Genomic DNA, 18,282 nt, shown 5'->3' with positions numbered 1-18,282 from the left:
GCTGCAGTTGGCAGTTAGGGGCTATTCGTGGCTATTCGTGGCTTTTGAGAGTACAGTTTCAGTGCCGTGGTGAGAGTAGAAGTTAGGCTGCAGAAGGTGGCCAAGCCAAACAGGCCTACAGCATGTGGAGCAACAGGGACTGGCCTGCACTTTCTACAAGTCTGGAGGCAAAGACATGGGGAGAAGTTGGCTGGAAATTTGAGGACAAGACAGGTTCCATTATATCTTTTCTTAGAATGCAAGAACTTTAGGGCCTTTGTGAATTGTGTGCCAGTCCTCTCAAGTGTGAGGATGCTAGAGTTGCCTCTTAGTTTGAAATAAGCTACTAATTTTAGAGTTAATTTTATTTATTTTTATGAATAAAGAAACTGTGAGACTTTGCAAAGAAACAGTTTCAAACTTTATTCATTCAGAATCCAGTATACCTTACCAGAAGAGCAGCTTTTGCCCCAAGGAGTTATGTGTGTCATTGCCATAACACCATAGACATTAAACGACTCATTAGGAAACATAAAAGGACTGGTGTGCCATCCACAAGTGTCCTGTTTTTTTCAGATCGCCTGATAGGCTTGCCAGAAGGGCGTGCTCGCAACCACAATCGACCACAGCAGATCCCTGTCCTGGCTGGAGTGGTCATTGAAGACGTGGCAGTTGGAGCTGAACACACACTTGCTTTGGCATCAACTGGAGATGTATATGCCTGGGGGAGCAATTCAGAGGGGCAGGTAAATATTTATCTAGTTTGCTGCTCTTTCATGTTCTAGAAATCTGACAACATTCTTCATTTGGCAAAGGGATAAGCTAGAAACTCAGAAATCTCCCACAAGGCCTCAAGCACATCACTTTGCTATGGGACTGAGTATTTGGAGTTCAGTTGTGCATATCTCTCTTCATTGTGGCCTAGTAAGTGTTATATCATGGTTTAAAAAAAAATCTGGCAGTACTGCAAAGTGGTTAAGGGGATTAACTGAATATGTATGTGTGTCTGCACACACTGAGAAGTACCTGGCCTGTAGGCAACAGCACTTTATAGTATTTGCTACTATCATCATTAATCTTTGTCATTTTCACTATAATAATAAAAGAGGTGAGGTACTAGGAGCATCAGTTGATTTGGAAAATGGAAAGAATGAGACAACCATACTTTTATATTTTATAATATGACCGTGTACAAAGTGTGTTTGTGTTTGTTCAGGAAGTCTTGTCACTCCCATTATGCAGAGGAGTAAATTGAGCCTCTACGAGGTTGAGAAAAGACTCAAGAGGTTGATGTGTTCAGCCTGTCCTGTATATAGAGGAGTGACACGCTTTGGTGGTAGAGGTCTGAGATGCCTGCTACTACAGTGGCTCTCAGCTCCACATGCAGAACCATATCTCCTTCCTCTGTAAATCCTCTCTGCGTCTAGCTGACCCTGGAGCCAGCGACCCTCGAGTTCAAGGTCCAATATTATTCATAGTAGCCTCGCTTTGGCTCTGTAGTCTCCTCATCACTGTATTAACAGATGGGGAAGCTGCTTATCACTGTAGTTGCACATTGTCTTAATGAGAAGAGAGTTGATGTTGAGATGCCTTTGAGAGTTCGCTGGCAGGGCCTTGGCATGATCCTGCCTGATGATGTTGAGGTGTTCAGCCACGGAAACACTGGGTGTCCTTGTCAGACTCTTAAGAACAGAGATCTGGAGATGAGAATCTGCTTCTGTGTGTTTGTATAATTGTTTACTTACTGTGATACAGGCAGTCCATGTTAAAAATCAAGAAATCAGTGTGTTTTAAGTAAAAGCTCTATAGATCATTCCGTTTTTTTTTTTTTTTTTAATTTTCCAAGAATTTATTTCCTCTCTGGAAGTGGAGTCCAAAGATGTTTCCAGTCATTAAGACTCATCTGCTAGATTTGGAATGGCCTTGTTGCAGCTTAGTTTTTAGGACACAGTATGAGCTATGAGGATCATTCTGATAGAGAAAATCAGAATTAATTTTGTTATTTTGACACCATTGCTTGGTACAGATAATGACTTATTTATATCTGCTACCATCTAAGACAAATTTTATCATCTTGGCTTCCTCTCTTTCTCTTTCTAATTGAATCTGTGTGTATTTGTAATTTATTCCCAGCTTGGCTTAGGTCATACCAACCATGTTCGAGAACCAACCCTGGTAACAGTTTTGCAAGGGAAAAACATTCGGCAGATCTCGGCCGGCCGCTGCCACAGTGCTGCATGGACAGCGCCACCTGTCCCGCCAAGAGCACCAGGTGAGGGATAAAATATCCATGCTCCTGCAGCCTCTCTTTCAGCAGTCCCCAGCTGCACTGTCTGCTTGCCAGCTTCACACCACATCCAGGCACCATTCTGAAACCATCAAACCTTCCCCCACACAACCAAAGCACTCTTTGTGCTACAGCACTGCAAATACTTCCAGAGCAGGCGCTTCTCCTGCAGACTTCATTACGTAGCAGTCCCTCTCTGCTTCCCAAAAGAAGAAAACATATCACTTAGGCAAGCAAAATTTATAATTTTGAGACAGTAATGAAGTATTTTTTATATATAAAAGTGATGAAGTGTAGCTTTCTAAGGCATGCTGTTAGGAATAAAGATGAAAAGCCCTGAGACCACTTGTCAAATTCTTCACCCCAGTCAACCATTTGAAACATGGTGTTGTTTATACATTGGCACAGCAGGAAAAAAAATTATTGCCATTTTACTCCACTGTGTATAGCAGGACTGATGGGTTGTTTCTACCTTTTTTGTGTTTTGCTTTTAATTTACCATGAAATCCTTATAGGTCTACAAAAAGATATAAAGAAAATAAAATGCATATTTGTGTACCTAACTCCCTACTGTGTACTCTCCCTGATTGGATCCATCTTCTATTCTCCACAAATGTAAATTGCCTTAAGTATGATATTTATCATGCTTATGCATTTCTTCTTATTTGGGCTGTTTCTTTCCCAGGCCCTCAAGTCTTTTCTAAAACCATCCTCTGGTATCTGAGGCACTAGACCTTCCCTGAAGTGATCTTGTGCCTGAGAGCTCTGTATTCTCATCCCTTTTTGTGAACCCCTCTACTTCTTAGCCACAGGTCCTTGGGAAAGACTCCCCATAGAGATTGTTTTCTCTTAGATATCCTGAGAGAGCAAGGTAGGACTGCCAAGTAGATTTCAAACAAGCAGGAGATGGTTTCTTGTTAACAGAGCCCAGAAGGAGCAGTGCTGCCGGCCCGTTGACAGTTTCAGGTACTCAGAGGCCTCTTCAGCTTCCAGCAGGATTTCCCTTCCACTGTAGGACAGAGACCATGCAGCATGGTGGCTGAAGGTTCAAACTCTGGAACCACATTGTCCGGGATGAACCCTGGCTCCTCCATTTAGGAGCTGAGTGACCCTGAGACTCAGTTTCCTTGTCTGTAAAAGGAGAGTAATAATAGCACCTGTTGTAAAGAACTGTAGGAGTCAATGAATCAGCTCATGTGAAGCTCTTAGAACAGTGCCAGGCACATAGAAGAACTCAATAAATGTTAGCTTTAACTAATAGTAGGAAAATACCTCTGAGAATTGAGCTGTACAAATCTTTATTTGCAGAAAACTCAGGTAAGTTGAGTGTCTTGTTCTTAGTCTTTTGTGCATTTCTATGAGGATCACAATGGATACTGTCCTTGTCATATTTGCTTCTACAGGGCTCTTATTCTTGCTGTATAAAGCCTTCATGAATCATGTACTCATATGTTTCATTCTGTCATGGTCACTTCTGTCAGATCCCTAGTAAGTGTGGGAGGTAGTTCTGCTGAGTTGCCCATTTCCATTTTCCAGAACTGCCTCCCTGGTCCTGGCCCACACCTTGTATTATCACGAAGATGACAATTATTGAATATGAAAGAATGAATTTGGGTTTTTCTGTTTTTGGAGCTTTATTGTGAAGGAACTGTTTAAGTCCCATAGTTAAATGGGAAACTAAAGGAGAAAAAAACAAGTTTTCATAATGATAAATAAAGAAGATGTTTACAGACCAACACAAGTGCATCAAAAAATTAAGATGAATTGATGAATAGAGAAATTGGTAAATAAGTGATAAAGCATAAATAGCAAAATATTAGTGATAGGATTTAAGTGGTGGGAAGGGGTGTTCATTATATACTTGCAACCTCCGCGTGTGTCTGGAATTTTTGAAAATACTAAAAATGAAAACAATGCATTTTCCTTTATAAGTGTGCATTTGTGTTCTGGGCAGGTGTGTCAGTGCCTCTGCAGCTGGGCCTGCCCGATGCAGTGCCCCCCCAGTACGGGGCGCTGAGGGAGGTGAGCATTCATACTGCGAGGGCCAGGCTCCGGCTGCTTTACCACTTCTCTGACCTCATGTACTCATCCTGGAGGCTACTGAACCTCAGCCCCAACAACCAGGTAACATGCTGGCTTGGGAAGCAGTGTCCGTGACATGCTCACCAGGTCCCAGGGCCTTTTTCCCAGCCTTCAGAAACTGCTTCAATGGCTCCTGCTTTTTACTGTCAGCACCCAGAGATGTAGAAAAGGCAACAATTCAGTTCTCATTTTATTGCTGGATTAAAAACAGTCCAGATATAGGTTATCATGCTATTGGACACGAAGTGGTCTTCCTTCTGTGTTTTGGTTTGTCCAGAGTTCAGGGACATATGAGTGGCTAAGCATGTATTGTCTACAAACTCCAGTATTTGATTTTAAAACTTAAGAACACAAAGGTTTTAGCACCACAGTCAAGGTGGTTATATAAATGAGTCTTGAGAAATTTTGGAGACTTCTTGCTCCCCTTACAAATGAGCATACCTAGGACTTCCCTGGTGGTCCAGTGGTTAAGAATCTGCCTTCCAATGCAGGGGAAGTGGGTTTGATCTCTGATCAGGGAACTAAAATCCCACATGCCGCAAGGCAGCTAAGCCTGAACACTCTAGAGCCCACGTGCCACAACTAGAGAGAAGCCTGCATGCTGCAACAAAAGATCCCACATGCTGCAACTAATACCTGGTGCAACCAAATAAATAAATATTTAAAACAAAACAAATGCACATACCCTGTGGAGGGATAGGTGGAGGAGATAAAGTAAGTTTGGCTGATTTGGTTGTCTTTACAGAACAGCCCAGTAATTTAGGAAGAAAGCACGCTAGCTATGTTTGTTTGTTTAACGTGTCAGCATGCCTGCCAGAATGTGTATTAGTTTGTAAAACTGTTAGTCAAAAATCCTTTGGGTAACACCAGTCATGGGCATATGAGAAATTTAAGAAATCATTGTTAAAAATAATCAACCAGCCAACAGAGTATTGTGCAGCACTAAACAGAGTGTTAGTAACCTGTTTGTAAGTGGTAAGAGAAATGTTTATGATATAAAGTGAGGTGAGAAAAGCAGTGGACAGTTGTATAAACAGTATGATCTCAAAAATGTGAAAAGGAAGGAAACTGGAAGGAAATAGACGAAAGTGTTAATGGGGCCATCTCCATATGGTAGGGTTATGGATGATTTTGTGTGCTTGTGTGTGTGTCCTTTTCTGTATTTTCTAAGTTTCTAAAAATAATAATCATACTTTATCAGAAAAAATATTTTTTAAAAGTTGCTAATAATGTCTAATACCCAAGCTTATGCTTTTAAAGTACATTTCTAAAAGCAAGATGTGTTATTTCTTTTAAGTCTTAGATTGTACCATTTCTGCTAAGCGTATTTTCTGTTACAGAATAGTACATCTCATTATAATGCTGGAACATGGGGCATTGTGCAGGGACAGCTTCGGCCTTTGTTAGCCCCAAGAGTCTACACCCTCCCAATGGTGCGCTCTATAGGAAAAACAATGGTTCAAGGCAAAAACTATGGACCTCAAATTACTGTAAAGAGGATATCAACCAGGTTAGCATATTATGTATATGTGTATATGTTTCATTAACTAGCATTTTTTGAGACGGACTTATTACTAATTAATCTCTGTGAGGCCTTAGCTTCCTCATTTGTAAAGTAGGATATTAATAGTATTTTACATCAGTACCCAATGTGGTTACAGTGGGTCTAGCACAGTGATTGGCTATCGTTAAGCTGGCCTGTTTGTTCACTGATGGGAATATATCTTCAAGTTACTTTTGTGGTGATTTGGGAGCATTGTGTTTCATTCTCTTTTCCCTTTCTTTTAAAGAGGACGGAAGTGTAAGCCCATCTTTGTTCAGATAGCAAGACAAGTAGTTAAACTGAATGCCTCAGATCTCCGTCTGCCCTCCCGAGCTTGGAAGGTTAAGCTGGTTGGAGAAGGGGCTGATGATGCTGGAGGAGTGTTTGATGACACGATCACAGAGATGTGCCAGGTACACTCATACAGTGTCCCCTGCCAAGCTGTCCACTCAGGTGGTTGCCGTTTTACTGTTCCCAGTGATTACTGTGGCATGCTTTTATAAATGTAAGCAAGGATGCATATGTAATCCTTACATAAAGTCATGCTATTAATGATGTATAGGTGAATTATCGCAAGGATTTGTGAAATACTTTGTGAAGATATCTTACTGAGTAAGTGCCAGTGCTTCACTATCTACCAGTGACTCACCATCTGTTGTGCTATATAACACCGGCAGAGGAAACAATACAGACACATATTTACACTGATGTAACAGACAAATCCAGGACCACCTATGTGCTCCCATTTATTTTGGTGCTTTTAGAACAAAGTAGAACTCAGGCTCCAGGAAATTAGAAAAACAAGTCTTAAGAGTTTGAACCAGTTCGTATTTTAAGGTCTACAGTGGCAGCTTTGCTTCCAGATCAGCTCTGACCTTTCCAGCTTTGCCTAGTAGAATTTTTCTGATAAATCCGGTAACTAAAATAATACTTGGCTGTCATTTGTTTATTTGAATATCACTATACCCTGCTCACGGACACCCCAACCCATTCCCTGGATTGACTTCTTCATCTTAGTTCTGCATACCGCAGGACATATTCTATATAGGGGAGTCTCCTGAATTCATTTTAAATCACAACCACAAAAATAATGATAGAGATGGCTGATTGTCATACAGCATTATAAATTCCTCAGTATTCTCTTTTCAGTATGATCTTTAGTGTTAATTGGTTTGTTTTCTTGATGCATTTGTCTGTCATTTCTAAGGAATTGTTTTTCTTTCTTCCACAGGAACTTGAAACTGGCATTGTTGACCTTCTTATACCTTCTCCCAATGCTACCGCGGAAGTGGGTTACAATAGGGACAGGTAAGGGCAGTCAGCAAGTGTTATTGAATGTCTGTAATAACAGCTCACAGTTATTGAGTGCTTACTTTATGCCAGGCACTGTTCTAAGTGTTTTACCTGGATTATTCCATTGAATCCTCATCATAGCTCTAGTTCTCTTTTCACAGATAGAAAACTGAGGCACTTCCATCATGACTTGTTATTATTTATTATGAGACCAACTCAGTGATAATATAGAGGGTTAGAGGAAACGCAGTTGATAATGAAACCAGACCTCTTTTGTGTTTCTGAAGGCCCACATGGCCTTCCCTCAATGAATTAAAATTCCTTAAAAACCTTTGATATGCTATTCAGTCACAGCAGTTAGTATTTGCAATTAAGTATTATTCCTGTATCTGTCAAATTTTGAATTTTGGATCCTGCTTCATGGACTTGTAAATGATAAATGAAATGATTTTAGGAAATAGGGCATCCTTGAGCAGGTAGCTTAAGGACTAATAGATCATTCACTTATCCTTTTATGGTTCTTCTAAAAATAATTCAAAATATGGTCCCTGTGCTGTCCAGAACAATAGCAATAGGCCATATGTGGCTATGAGCACCGAAATGTGGTTACGGGAGCTGAAGAACTGAATTTTAAATTTTATTTACTTAATTTAAATAGCCATGTGTGGCTAACAACTGCCATATTGGATAACACAGGTCTAGACTAATGCTGTAGCTGTTTGATAACATTTCTACTAGAAATGAGGATGAAAAAAAAAGAAATGAGGATGACTTTGTTTGAAATATTTTCTTTAATTCTGCAGGTTCCTTTTTAACCCTTCTGCCTGCCTTGATGAACACTTAATGCAGTTTAAGTTCTTGGGAATTTTAATGGGGGTTGCCATTCGCACTAAGAAGCCTCTGGACCTCCACTTAGCCCCTCTGGTGTGGAAGCAGCTGTGCTGCGTCCCACTCACCCTGGAAGACCTAGAGGAGGTGGATCTGCTTTACGTGCAGACTCTCAACAGCATTCTTCACATTGAAGACAGTGGGATTACCGAGGAGAGTTTCCATGAGGTAAATCATGACTGGTTCATGTTTCTGCTGGTGTTGACTAGAATTTTTCTGTGTGAAGCTCAGGTATGGCCTTCCATTTGCTGTCCGGCTGACCCATGCCGTATCCCATTGCTGCACTTAGCAGCTCAATCCAGCAGTTTAAGTAACTGCTAACAGAGTCAGCTCCAGCACCCAGCTTTTGTTCCTTTCCCTTTAATCCGTTCTCTGCCTGTTAGAGTGAAGGACAGAGAGAACCCAGGTAGAGAGGGAGGCCTGGGATGACCAGAGTTCATCAAACCTGTTTTGGAGGCAGAGAGATTCAACCTCATTTTTAATTACAACCAGATGAGTCAGCACTCCCTGCTGATCAAGTAGCCTGATCAGTTATCTCAGTTGCCTTGTTTTCATCCTTAAAATTTTTGATGTTGTTAATGTTTTGCTGTATTTGTGTGTAACATACTTTCTGTGGTCATATCTACTATGGAGTAAAAATTCTTTTTTCTTCTATTCTTAGATGATTCCTCTTGATTCTTTTGTTGGCCAGAGCGCTGATGGCAAAATGGTTCCTATAATCCCTGGTGGAAATAGTATCCCACTCACGTTTTCCAATAGGAAGGAGTACGTGGAGAGGGCCATTGAATATCGACTTCATGAAATGGACCGACAGGTGAGATGAAACATTTTGGGAGGTGCATATGAATGTTTGCATTTGTCTCCAAACAGGAGCTGTCTGGTTTTTACCAAATTTTGGCATATGAATTCACTGTGTTGATTAATCTGTATCTATATTCCAATCCCTATTCAGAGACTTTTCAGGCCATACCTTAGGGCCTGCTGTCTCCTTACTCAGGGCCTTAGGTGAGCCCTGAATTGGTCCCTGGCCCTCACCCAGCTCTTCAGAACCTGCCTGCTCACTCTCACTCTAACTCAGTCCTGTTTGTCTTCATGTCTTACTGCCCCCCAACCCAGTGTCCTGCTCCAACTCAGTAAGTCAGGGGCCATGTAAATGAACCTCTAAACACTGGCCTTGCAATCCCATGTGAGTGCCTCTTTTCCCCTCCTGCTGAGGGTGGGATTCCCCAGCTGAGAATGCATCTCCTCTCCTGACCAACTTCCCTCCAGCTCTGTAACTGTACAGATCTTTTTTGTTACCTAGAAATTTCTCAAAATATCACATACTTCTATGTTGTGGTCTAAGAATTAGGCTGCAGAGTTTGGGTCTTCTTTCTTCAATTAGCGTGTGAGACATTGAATGAAGAATGTATTTCATGTATATAATCTATATATATCCTTGTTCTATGCTGATATGTATTAAGCATTTAATAAATGATGGGAGTATGATGAGTGACCATAGAAATGAATAGTGTGTCCAGAAGTGGTGGTTTTTGTTGTATAGTCCTTCATAGCCACTTTAGTAATACCTTATTTGCAGAATATGTTGGGCTCTTCTTAAGAGCTGGATGCAGGCTCTGAGGCTGCGTAGTAATTTGCAGTGTATGTATTCTACACCCTTCACTCCTGGTTTCTTCTTTGACTCTGACTTTGGGCCAAGTCTAGTCAGAAAACTATACCTCTTAGCTTCGTAAGGGTGGATTCTGTCTGCAGCGTTGTTTACACAGCCAGGGCCTAGGGTTTGTATCTAGTTCTTGAATATGTTTACTCCTTACGGACTGAAAAACTGACCAAAAACTTCCTGATCACTTCCTGCATGCCAGATGTGCTACCAGGCACCCGCACGTGCAGTTTTTCACATGGTTACTCTGAGGGAGAGAAATTACTGTCACCATTTCACACATGAATGCATGGAGTCCCGAGAAATGAAATGTGCCCAAGGCAAAGCCAGAATCACAAACCAGGTTAACTATCGTGTCCAGGCTCCTGTGCTGGTCTTTCCTATGAAGGTCAGATTGACCTGCTCTCCATCAGCCTTGCTCTGCTCTGCCCTGGCTGTGTTCCTTTCTTGGTAACAAGGCCTTCTTCCTCTTTCACTTCCTTCCTGTCTCTTAGAACCCCGTGTTCTTCCCTTAGCTATCCCCAGTTGTTCCCCACCTAAGCAGCCATTCCTGTACCTCAGCCTTTTTTTTTTTCCAGACAGCTTTTGGTTTGTATCCTACCAGGCATGATAGCTTGTTTTTTGGCAGATTTTGGCTGGAGTATTCCCTTTACTATCAGTAGAGACTGTCCTCACTGCCAGTCTGTTCCTTAGACCTGGGCATGACAACCTCATACAGTCATAACTCCAGGGCCTTCCCCAAGGTGTGACCCTGAAATTATGATTCTCTGGTTGATTCTGATTCTCTGTTCAGGTTCTCTGGTTTGGTTTTGTTTGTGGTAGATGGTTTTGAATTGGCTAAAAGTGGAGAAGTTATTTATGAAACAAACCTTGAACAGTGATGGGTCTGTGTGTAGAGTATGCACTACTGTTCAACCTTGAGAGGGGTTTTGTCAAACAGACTGTGTGGGCAGCCTCTGGCAGCACCCCTTCAGCATTCCCTCACTGACCTGTTCTCTACATTGTGCTAACAGAAGCTAACTACCCAGTCACACAGGCTCATTTAAAATACCTGTCATGATCATGTGAACAGCAGTTATTTGGCTTATTTTTCAGATGAGAAAATTAAAGTAGAAGAAGTGGTGGAGCTGGGATTCCGAACCCATCTCCTGATGAAATTTTCTGTCCTTTTTACTACTTCCTAGAAAAGGACTTCTCAGTTTTACTTTCTTATTCATACGTTTCTAACTTTACTTTTACAATCAGCACAAATCGTTTTACAAAAAGGATATAACTATTTTCAAAAGAAAATATAAATTACAAAAACAATAAAAGCTCTAGACACATCCTCCAAGAGCTTCTTACCCTGATGAGAAGTATCCCACATAGCACAGTTTAAAAGCAACAGCCCATGGCCATGTGTGGTTAGGAGTATGAGTGAGTGGGGTTGGCGTTAGGGAGGGCCCCAGGGGGCTGGGATTCTGTGGGGCAGGGAAGGGCTCCTGAATTGATTCTGTTAGGGCTCCTGAATTGACTTGAACTGGGACAGGAAGGAGTGTATGAATCCCACAAGCAAGGAGAAGTTCTAACAAAGCGTCAGAGGCAAGGAGGTTGGGCCGTGTGCAGTCATGCCTGCTCTGAGGGACAAGTAGAGGGCCTGGGAGCAGATGAGTGCACACAAGGTGCCCGGCCCAATGGGGTCCACCATGGGTGCCTAGTCTGTGCACATACATTGAATGAACAACCTCTCCTGGGAGCAGGTGGCTGCGGTCCGAGAAGGGATGTCCTGGATCATCCCTGTGCCGCTGCTGTCCCTCCTCACGGCAAAGCAGCTGGAGCAGATGGTGTGCGGGATGCCGGAGATCTCTGTAGAAGTCTTGAAGAAAGTGGTGCGGTACCGGGAGGTGGATGAGCAGCACCAGCTGGTGCAGTGGTTCTGGCACACGCTGGAAGAGTTCTCCAATGAGGAGCGGGTGCTTTTCATGAGGTTTGTGTCTGGAAGATCTCGGCTACCAGCCAACACTGCTGATATTTCTCAGAGATTTCAAATCATGAAGGTTGATAGGGTAAGTAAGATATTTTTTCCTTCCTTGGTAATGTCTGCCTTTGTTGCTTCCTTGTTGCTTGTATGTTGGGCTTCAAGTAGGCCTACCAATTCAGGATTAATGCTTGGAATTTCCAGATTTAAAAAAAAAAAAATTCAAGCTGAAAGAGTTGTTTAGAAACATCACATAATTTCAATTTTAAAAAGTCCTAAATGGATGTATTGGGTTGGCCAAAATGTGCCTTCGGTTTTTAAGTAAAAATAAAAGACACGTTTCATTTTCACCAGGAACTTTATTGCACAACATATTCACCATTTTGTTTCACTACCTTCTGCCATTTTTCAGGCAACTTCATAATTCCATCTTCCCGAAACTTTGTATCTTTTTGAACAAATAACTGTTCTAGGTGCCTTTTACAGTCTTCCAGGGAATGGAAATTTTTTCCATTAAGAGAATTTTGTAAAGACCAAAATAAATGGAAATCCGAAGGTGCAATGTCTGGTGAATACGGCGGATGAATCAGAACTTCCCAGCCAAGCTGTAACAGTTTTTGCCTGGTCATCAAAGAAACATGCAGTCTTGTGTTATCCCAATGGAAGATTATACATTTTCTCTTGACTAATTCTGGACGTTTTTTGTTGAGTGCTGCTTTCAGTTGGTCTAACTGGGAGCAGTACTTGTTGGAATTAATCATTTGGTTTTGCGGAAGGAGCTCATAATAGAGGACTCCCCTCCAATCCCACCATATACACAACATTACCTTCTTTGGATGAAGATTGGCCTTTGGTGTGGTTGGTGGTGGTTCATTTCGCTTGCCTCACAATCTCTTCCATTCCTCATTATTGTACAGTATCCACTTTTCATCACCCATCACAATTTGTTTAAAAACTGAACATTTTCATTATGTTTCAGTAGGGAATCGCATGTGGAAATAAGGTCAGGAAGGTTTTTTTTCATTTAACTTATGTGGAACCCAAACATCAAAGTGATTAACGTAACCACGCTGGTGAAAATGATTTTCAGCACTTGATTTGGATATTTTGAGTGTGTCGGCTATCTCCTGTGTGGTATAACATTGATTGTTCTCAATTAATGTCTCAATTTGATTGCTGTCAACTTCAGCCAGTCTACCCGACTGTGGAGCATCATCTAGCGAGAAATCTCCAGCACAAAACTTCGCAAAGTACTTGTGACACGTTCGATCAGTCACAGCACCTTCTCAATACACTGCACAAATCTTTTTCTGCATTTTGGTTGCGTTTTTACCTTCCTTGAAATAAGAAAGTATAATATGCCAAAAATGTTGCTTTTTTTTTCCTTCCATCTTCAATATTAAAATGGCTACACAATGGGACTTCCTAGGTGGTGCAGTGGGTAAGAGTCTGCCTGCCAGTGCAAGGGACACGGGTTCGATCCCTGCCCCAGGAAGGTACCACATGCCACGGAGCAACTAAGCCCGTGCGCCACAACTGTTGAGCCTGCGCTTTAGAGCCCGTGAGCCACAACTATTGAGCCCATGTGCCGCAACTACTGAAGCCCATGCACCTAGAGCCCGTGCTCTGCAACAAGGGAGGCCACCGCAATGAGAAGCCCGCACACCACAATGAAGAGTAGTCCCCGCTTGCCGCAGCTAGAGAAAGCCCGTGTGCAGCAACGAAGACCCAACACAGCCAATAAAACAAATAAGTAAATAAATAAAAAATAAATTTATTTATTTAAAAAAATAAAATGGCTACACAAAAATTCGTCAGTTTTGATAAGTCTTTTTTTAAATGCATGCTGATATGACAGCTGTCACATACAATCTAACAGAATTGTCTTGAGTGAAGTTAAAGACAGCTAAGTGCTACTAGAGCCACCTTACGGAAAAAAACGAACGCATCTTTTGGCCAACCCAATAGAAAGCACACTGCAACCAACAGCCTTCACTGAGTCTTCCAGTATCTTTCTGAATGAATGCTAAGCTTGGCAGAAGGGTCATCGTGTTGCCTCTGCCTCATATTTCCTATGCCTTTTCATTGTTTGACTCTGCACTGGGACACGGTCTTGTTTATTTGTTTTTACAAAGATACTAACCATTAACTGGTGCACGTGCTCCAGAAGGAACGTGAAGACACGGGGAGCAGCAGTAACATGCTCCATGGCTACGTGTGTGGTGTGCGTCACGGAGCAGGCCGTGCAGCTCCTCTGCAGCCTGATGAAAGGCCCCTGCTGCAGAGCTCCAGCCCAGCTGCCGTTTTGACAGATGGCTTAGGAATAAAAGGGCTTAGAGCCTTCAATGCACACTGCTGCTGCCAGAGTCATCTCTCTCAGGCACCCATCTGACCATGTCACTCTTCTTTCACACCGTTCAGGGGCCCCTCACGTTGACGCCAGGATAAACGCTGACCATCTTAGCGGCCTTAAACACCTCCATAGTCTGGCCTCTGCCCTGCTTTTTGATATTATCTCTTGACACTTATTGGGTTCTGGCCATCATGGGCTGCTTGCCTTTCTCCTGACCGACCACACTGTTTTTTGTGTTTTTTGCTTGTTTGTTTTGGGGTTTGGGGTTTGTTTGTTTTTTTGGCCATGCCACATGGCTTGCAGAATCTCAGTTCCCCAACCAGGGATTGAACCTGGGGCATGGCAGTGAAAGCCCGGAATACTAACCACTAGGCAACCAGGGTACTCCCAAGACCACACTGTTTTTAAATGTCAGTGCCTTTGTGTAGGCTGTTCCCTCTGCTTTAGTAAGTTCTCCTCCCATCCCTTTTCATCTGTGTCTGGCAAGCACTTATTCATCCTGTAAGCTCTATACCAATGTCATCTCCTCCAGGAAGCCTTCCTGAATGCTTTCCTATGCCTCCTGACTATTCCTCAGGGCAGACTTAGATCTCCTTATATCCATCCCCTAGACATTGGTACACCCCTCAAACCCAGCATTAAGTTAGAAGTGTCTGTGTTCCCACTTTCTCCTCCTCCACCCCCCAGGAGCTGGGCAGTCCTTTGAGCAGAGCCCATGGTGTTTATTCTAGAAACAGTAAGGAAAGTAGGACCTCTTCACACGAGGGCCCATCCTACCAGTTCCTTCAAGTTTCAGTATCTGCCTTTCTGGTGTTTTTCCAGTAACTACCCCTTGAAAGTTGCTGTAGTCAAAGCCATCCCTCCCCTGCTGCTTCCTGAGCCTTGCCTGCCTGGGCGCCACTCCTGGGCTAGGCTTGCTCGAGAGGCCACGCACGGGAAAGGCTATGAAAAGAGCCTTTCCATAAATTTTCTACATGACTTGCCAGAAACTATAAGTTGTAAATCTGTTTTGTTGCTTCCGAGAGACGTGGGGAGGAGGAAATGGTTTGCTTCTATTCAGCTGTCGAGAAAAGCTTTAAGGTCTTATATCTGTCCTGGGCTACCCAGGAGTTAATCCACTACTAATCCCCTGCCTGGGGGGTTTTAGCCTCAGAAAACTGACCACTATGGGTCTCTCCTTTGTGACTTTTAAATCATTTCTCTAGTTTCCAGATCAGAGCCACCTGTTGACATTCCCTTTAGTGTCTTTGTGGGTTGTGGTTTTTCTGCATTCATCACGGGCTCTGGCGCAGCTAAGCTTCTGGGCCCTCCATCTCCCACCTCTTAGAAATTCACTCACCTGATGTTGAGTTCCAGAGAGGAGGAGGGCTGGTTTCAAGGAGTTCAACAAGAAAGAGAGGGCAGGTTCTTTTTTAAAAACTTATTTTTAAAAATAATTACAAAAACAATGTAAATCATTACTAGCATTACAGATAGTTTGGAAAATAGTTGTGTTTGCAAGACAGGACAGTGTTTGCAGGGAGGGACAGGAATCCTGTCCCTCCAGTGGTAACCATTTTCACCTTTCACCTTTGTGTAATTCCTCAAGTGTACACATTTTTGCATGATGCATTTAGAATTTTGTACTCCGCTTTTTTCACCTCACGTTCTCCCCAGCACTTTTCTCTTTTGCTGCTAATCATCATAATTAGCATTTTAAATGCCTGCATCACCATTGGTTGAAGGGATGGGCTGAGAGGTCATTAACTGCTGCTTCCTCACCTGAGCCCTGTGCTGGTGTGCTGGTGGCCGTGGCGGGCGAAGGATGTGGAATGCTCACTAGGACAGTGAGAGGAGGAGGACTGTGGTGACTCCCTCACAGTTCCTTCCATTTCACCGGCTCTGTTGGGGGATCCCTGCAACACCTTTAAATGGGCACCCTCTTGGTGAAAGGGAATGAACTCTGTTGCACTCCTACTCTGTGGCAGGCACTGTGCGAAGTGTGTTCTCCCAAGTAACCCTGCCAGTCAGGGCTTGTTCTCATTTCGCACGTGAGGGCTTGGAGGAGTGAGGAGGGGAAAGAAGCACCTTCGCCAAAAGCTAGATGGCCACCGGACACCAGAGCCTGCACTTTTCCTACCGCCGCCAGGTCTCTGCTTGCTTTCCAGGTGGCCGTGCAGTCAGTCATGTCCGTGGAGCCCACCTGAAGGCAGGGAGGAGTGCTTTCCTGACTTTGGGGGCGGTGGTAATGAGCAGCCCTGCTCCCCGCATGACACCCCAGTGCTGCAGTCACGGCTCTGGGTCTCTCTCTCCACAGCCTTACGACAGTCTGCCTACCTCACAGACCTGCTTCTTCCAGCTGAGACTGCCCCCCTACTCTAGCCAGCTGGTCATGGCCGAGCGCCTGCGCTACGCCATCAACAACTGCCGATCGATCGACATGGACAACTACATGCTCTCACGGAACGTGGACAACGCTGAGGGCTCCGACACTGACTACTGACCACCGAGGGTGCTGTCACCCCTCTTTCTTCTCAGTAATGTTCACTTCCAGTTTAATGTTGATACACTTTTATGGTAACTACATAGATGTTTTAGGAACATAAACCGACATTATAAACAGTGGCCACATTTAGTTACTCTAAATGTAACAAAGAAATTAGATGTTTTTATTTTTCTGTGATTGTACAAAAAAAAAATACAAAGTGCTCTAGTCAGGTTTTTCCCTCCATATTTTTGGTCACTTTTGATAAGTTTGCATGGAACCATTTTGGTGCATTTTTAGTTGGGAATGGTACATTTTTGTAAACCCACCCAGTGAACACGAAATTGTACATTGTGTATAATTGTTCATTAGAAAGGACAGTTTTACATGAATATTCATATATTTATTTTGTTTTAATTTGAATTGCCTGTGCAGGGTTCCTCATGCAGAGAAAAAATAAAGCCAATTCAGGAATCAGTGCATGGGCTGCTCTTGTTATTGGAGCTTTGTTGAAGAGAGAATGAGCTTTCAGGCTGGGTTCGCTCTGACAGCTTTTTGACTCATCAGAAACAGTCCTTCACACTGGACTTTGCTTGGAAATGACAGAGCAGAGGGCCACATGGGTATAGCAGCCCCTGAGGTGAAAGCTCCTGTTTTCATTGGTTCTGTCATCCTTTGTCTCTCACTGTGTTCCCTCATTACAGGCTCCTTGTGTCAGCTACTTGGCCTCTCCTTTAGCACCACGCTTCCTCCTTCTTCATAGCTGGCTTAAAATGTGACATGCTGATAGGAGCCTTTCTTGAACAGCCCCAGGGTACCTGGTACGGGATGCAGCTCTACTAGGCAAGGAGGAAGCTAACTAAAGTAATACAGTTCTGCCCCCACCCCCACCACCACACCCTTCAAGGAACCAGTGGAACCAGTGATGGAATTAAAGAGTAGGGCAGTTACAATAACACGTCATCTACACTGGAAGGGCGGCCAAGTAGACAGCATACATAAATGAGTGACCATGTGAATATGTGAATTAATATGAGAACTGATGAGTAGCTTTTATGTCCTTGAATGATGGTGGGAGTTGTGCAGGGGACTGGAGAAGGGGTTACATCCTTGGCGCTTAAACCCAGCCCTTGGACTTCCCTGGTTTCGCAGTGGTTAAGAATCTGCCTGCCAGTGCTGGGAACACGGGTTCGATCCCTGGTCCAGGAAGATCCCGCAGGCCGTGGAGCAACTAAGCCCACACGCCCTAGAGCCTGCGTGCCACAACTACTGAGCCCATGTGCCTAGTGGCCATGCTACACAACAAGAGAAGCCACTACACGGAAAAGCCCAAGAACCACAATGAAGAGTAGCCCCTGCTTGCCACAACTAGAGAAAGCCAGCACGCAGCAATGAAGACCCAATGCAGCCAAAAATAAAAATTTTTAAATTTTAAATAAATAAACGCAGCTCTCGAAGGCCCTGGGCAATGTGCTCATTTGCTCAGGCATGTCAGAATAAGCATGTGGTTCTGGGAGAAAGGGCCATCTGGGGAGCAGCTGTGAAGGCTCTGGGAGTGGGAACACGGAGGGGGCGTGGCCTTTGGGTGGTTGTCTCTCTCATCCATTACAAGTTCATGCATGCCACACACTACTTGCAGTGTACTTCATGGACAAGGTCAAGGCTGACAGCCTGCTCAAATGAGGTGCCAGACAGAGCCTTACAGGCACTTGTTTTCCACAAGGAAGGTAAAAGGTGTGTGTGTGCAAAGAGAAATTAGAAGGAAGATGTAGTTTC

General features: G+C 43.4%; 1 protein-coding gene across 13 annotated transcripts in view; it reads left to right on the top strand.

The window, feature by feature from the left end:
* The window catches only part of HERC1 (HECT and RLD domain containing E3 ubiquitin protein ligase family member 1), a 210,247-nt gene extending 193,259 nt beyond the window's left edge, over positions 1-16,988 (top strand). For 10 of the 13 annotated variants that reach the window (XM_057722762.1, XM_057722765.1, XM_057722768.1 and 7 more), the window contains 10 exons: positions 556-725; positions 2,113-2,251; positions 4,221-4,390; positions 5,689-5,858; positions 6,139-6,304; positions 7,123-7,199; positions 7,988-8,240; positions 8,734-8,886; positions 11,472-11,777; positions 16,339-16,988. In XM_057722762.1, the coding sequence (XP_057578745.1) occupies positions 556-725; positions 2,113-2,251; positions 4,221-4,390; positions 5,689-5,858; positions 6,139-6,304; positions 7,123-7,199; positions 7,988-8,240; positions 8,734-8,886; positions 11,472-11,777; positions 16,339-16,524 (1,790 nt within the window). In that variant the 3' untranslated portion in view covers positions 16,525-16,988. The other 3 variants (XM_057722772.1, XM_057722769.1, XM_057722773.1) reach the window with 3 other exon arrangements.
* The last annotated feature ends 1,294 nt before the right edge of the window (positions 16,989-18,282 follow it).

The sequence above is a fragment of the Hippopotamus amphibius genome, chromosome 2 (genome assembly GCF_030028045.1).
Source record: "Hippopotamus amphibius kiboko isolate mHipAmp2 chromosome 2, mHipAmp2.hap2, whole genome shotgun sequence".
Classification (NCBI taxonomy): Eukaryota; Metazoa; Chordata; class Mammalia; order Artiodactyla; family Hippopotamidae; genus Hippopotamus; species Hippopotamus amphibius.
Note: the sequence above shows the minus strand (reverse complement) of the source record. Positions and strands in the feature narration are given on the sequence as shown.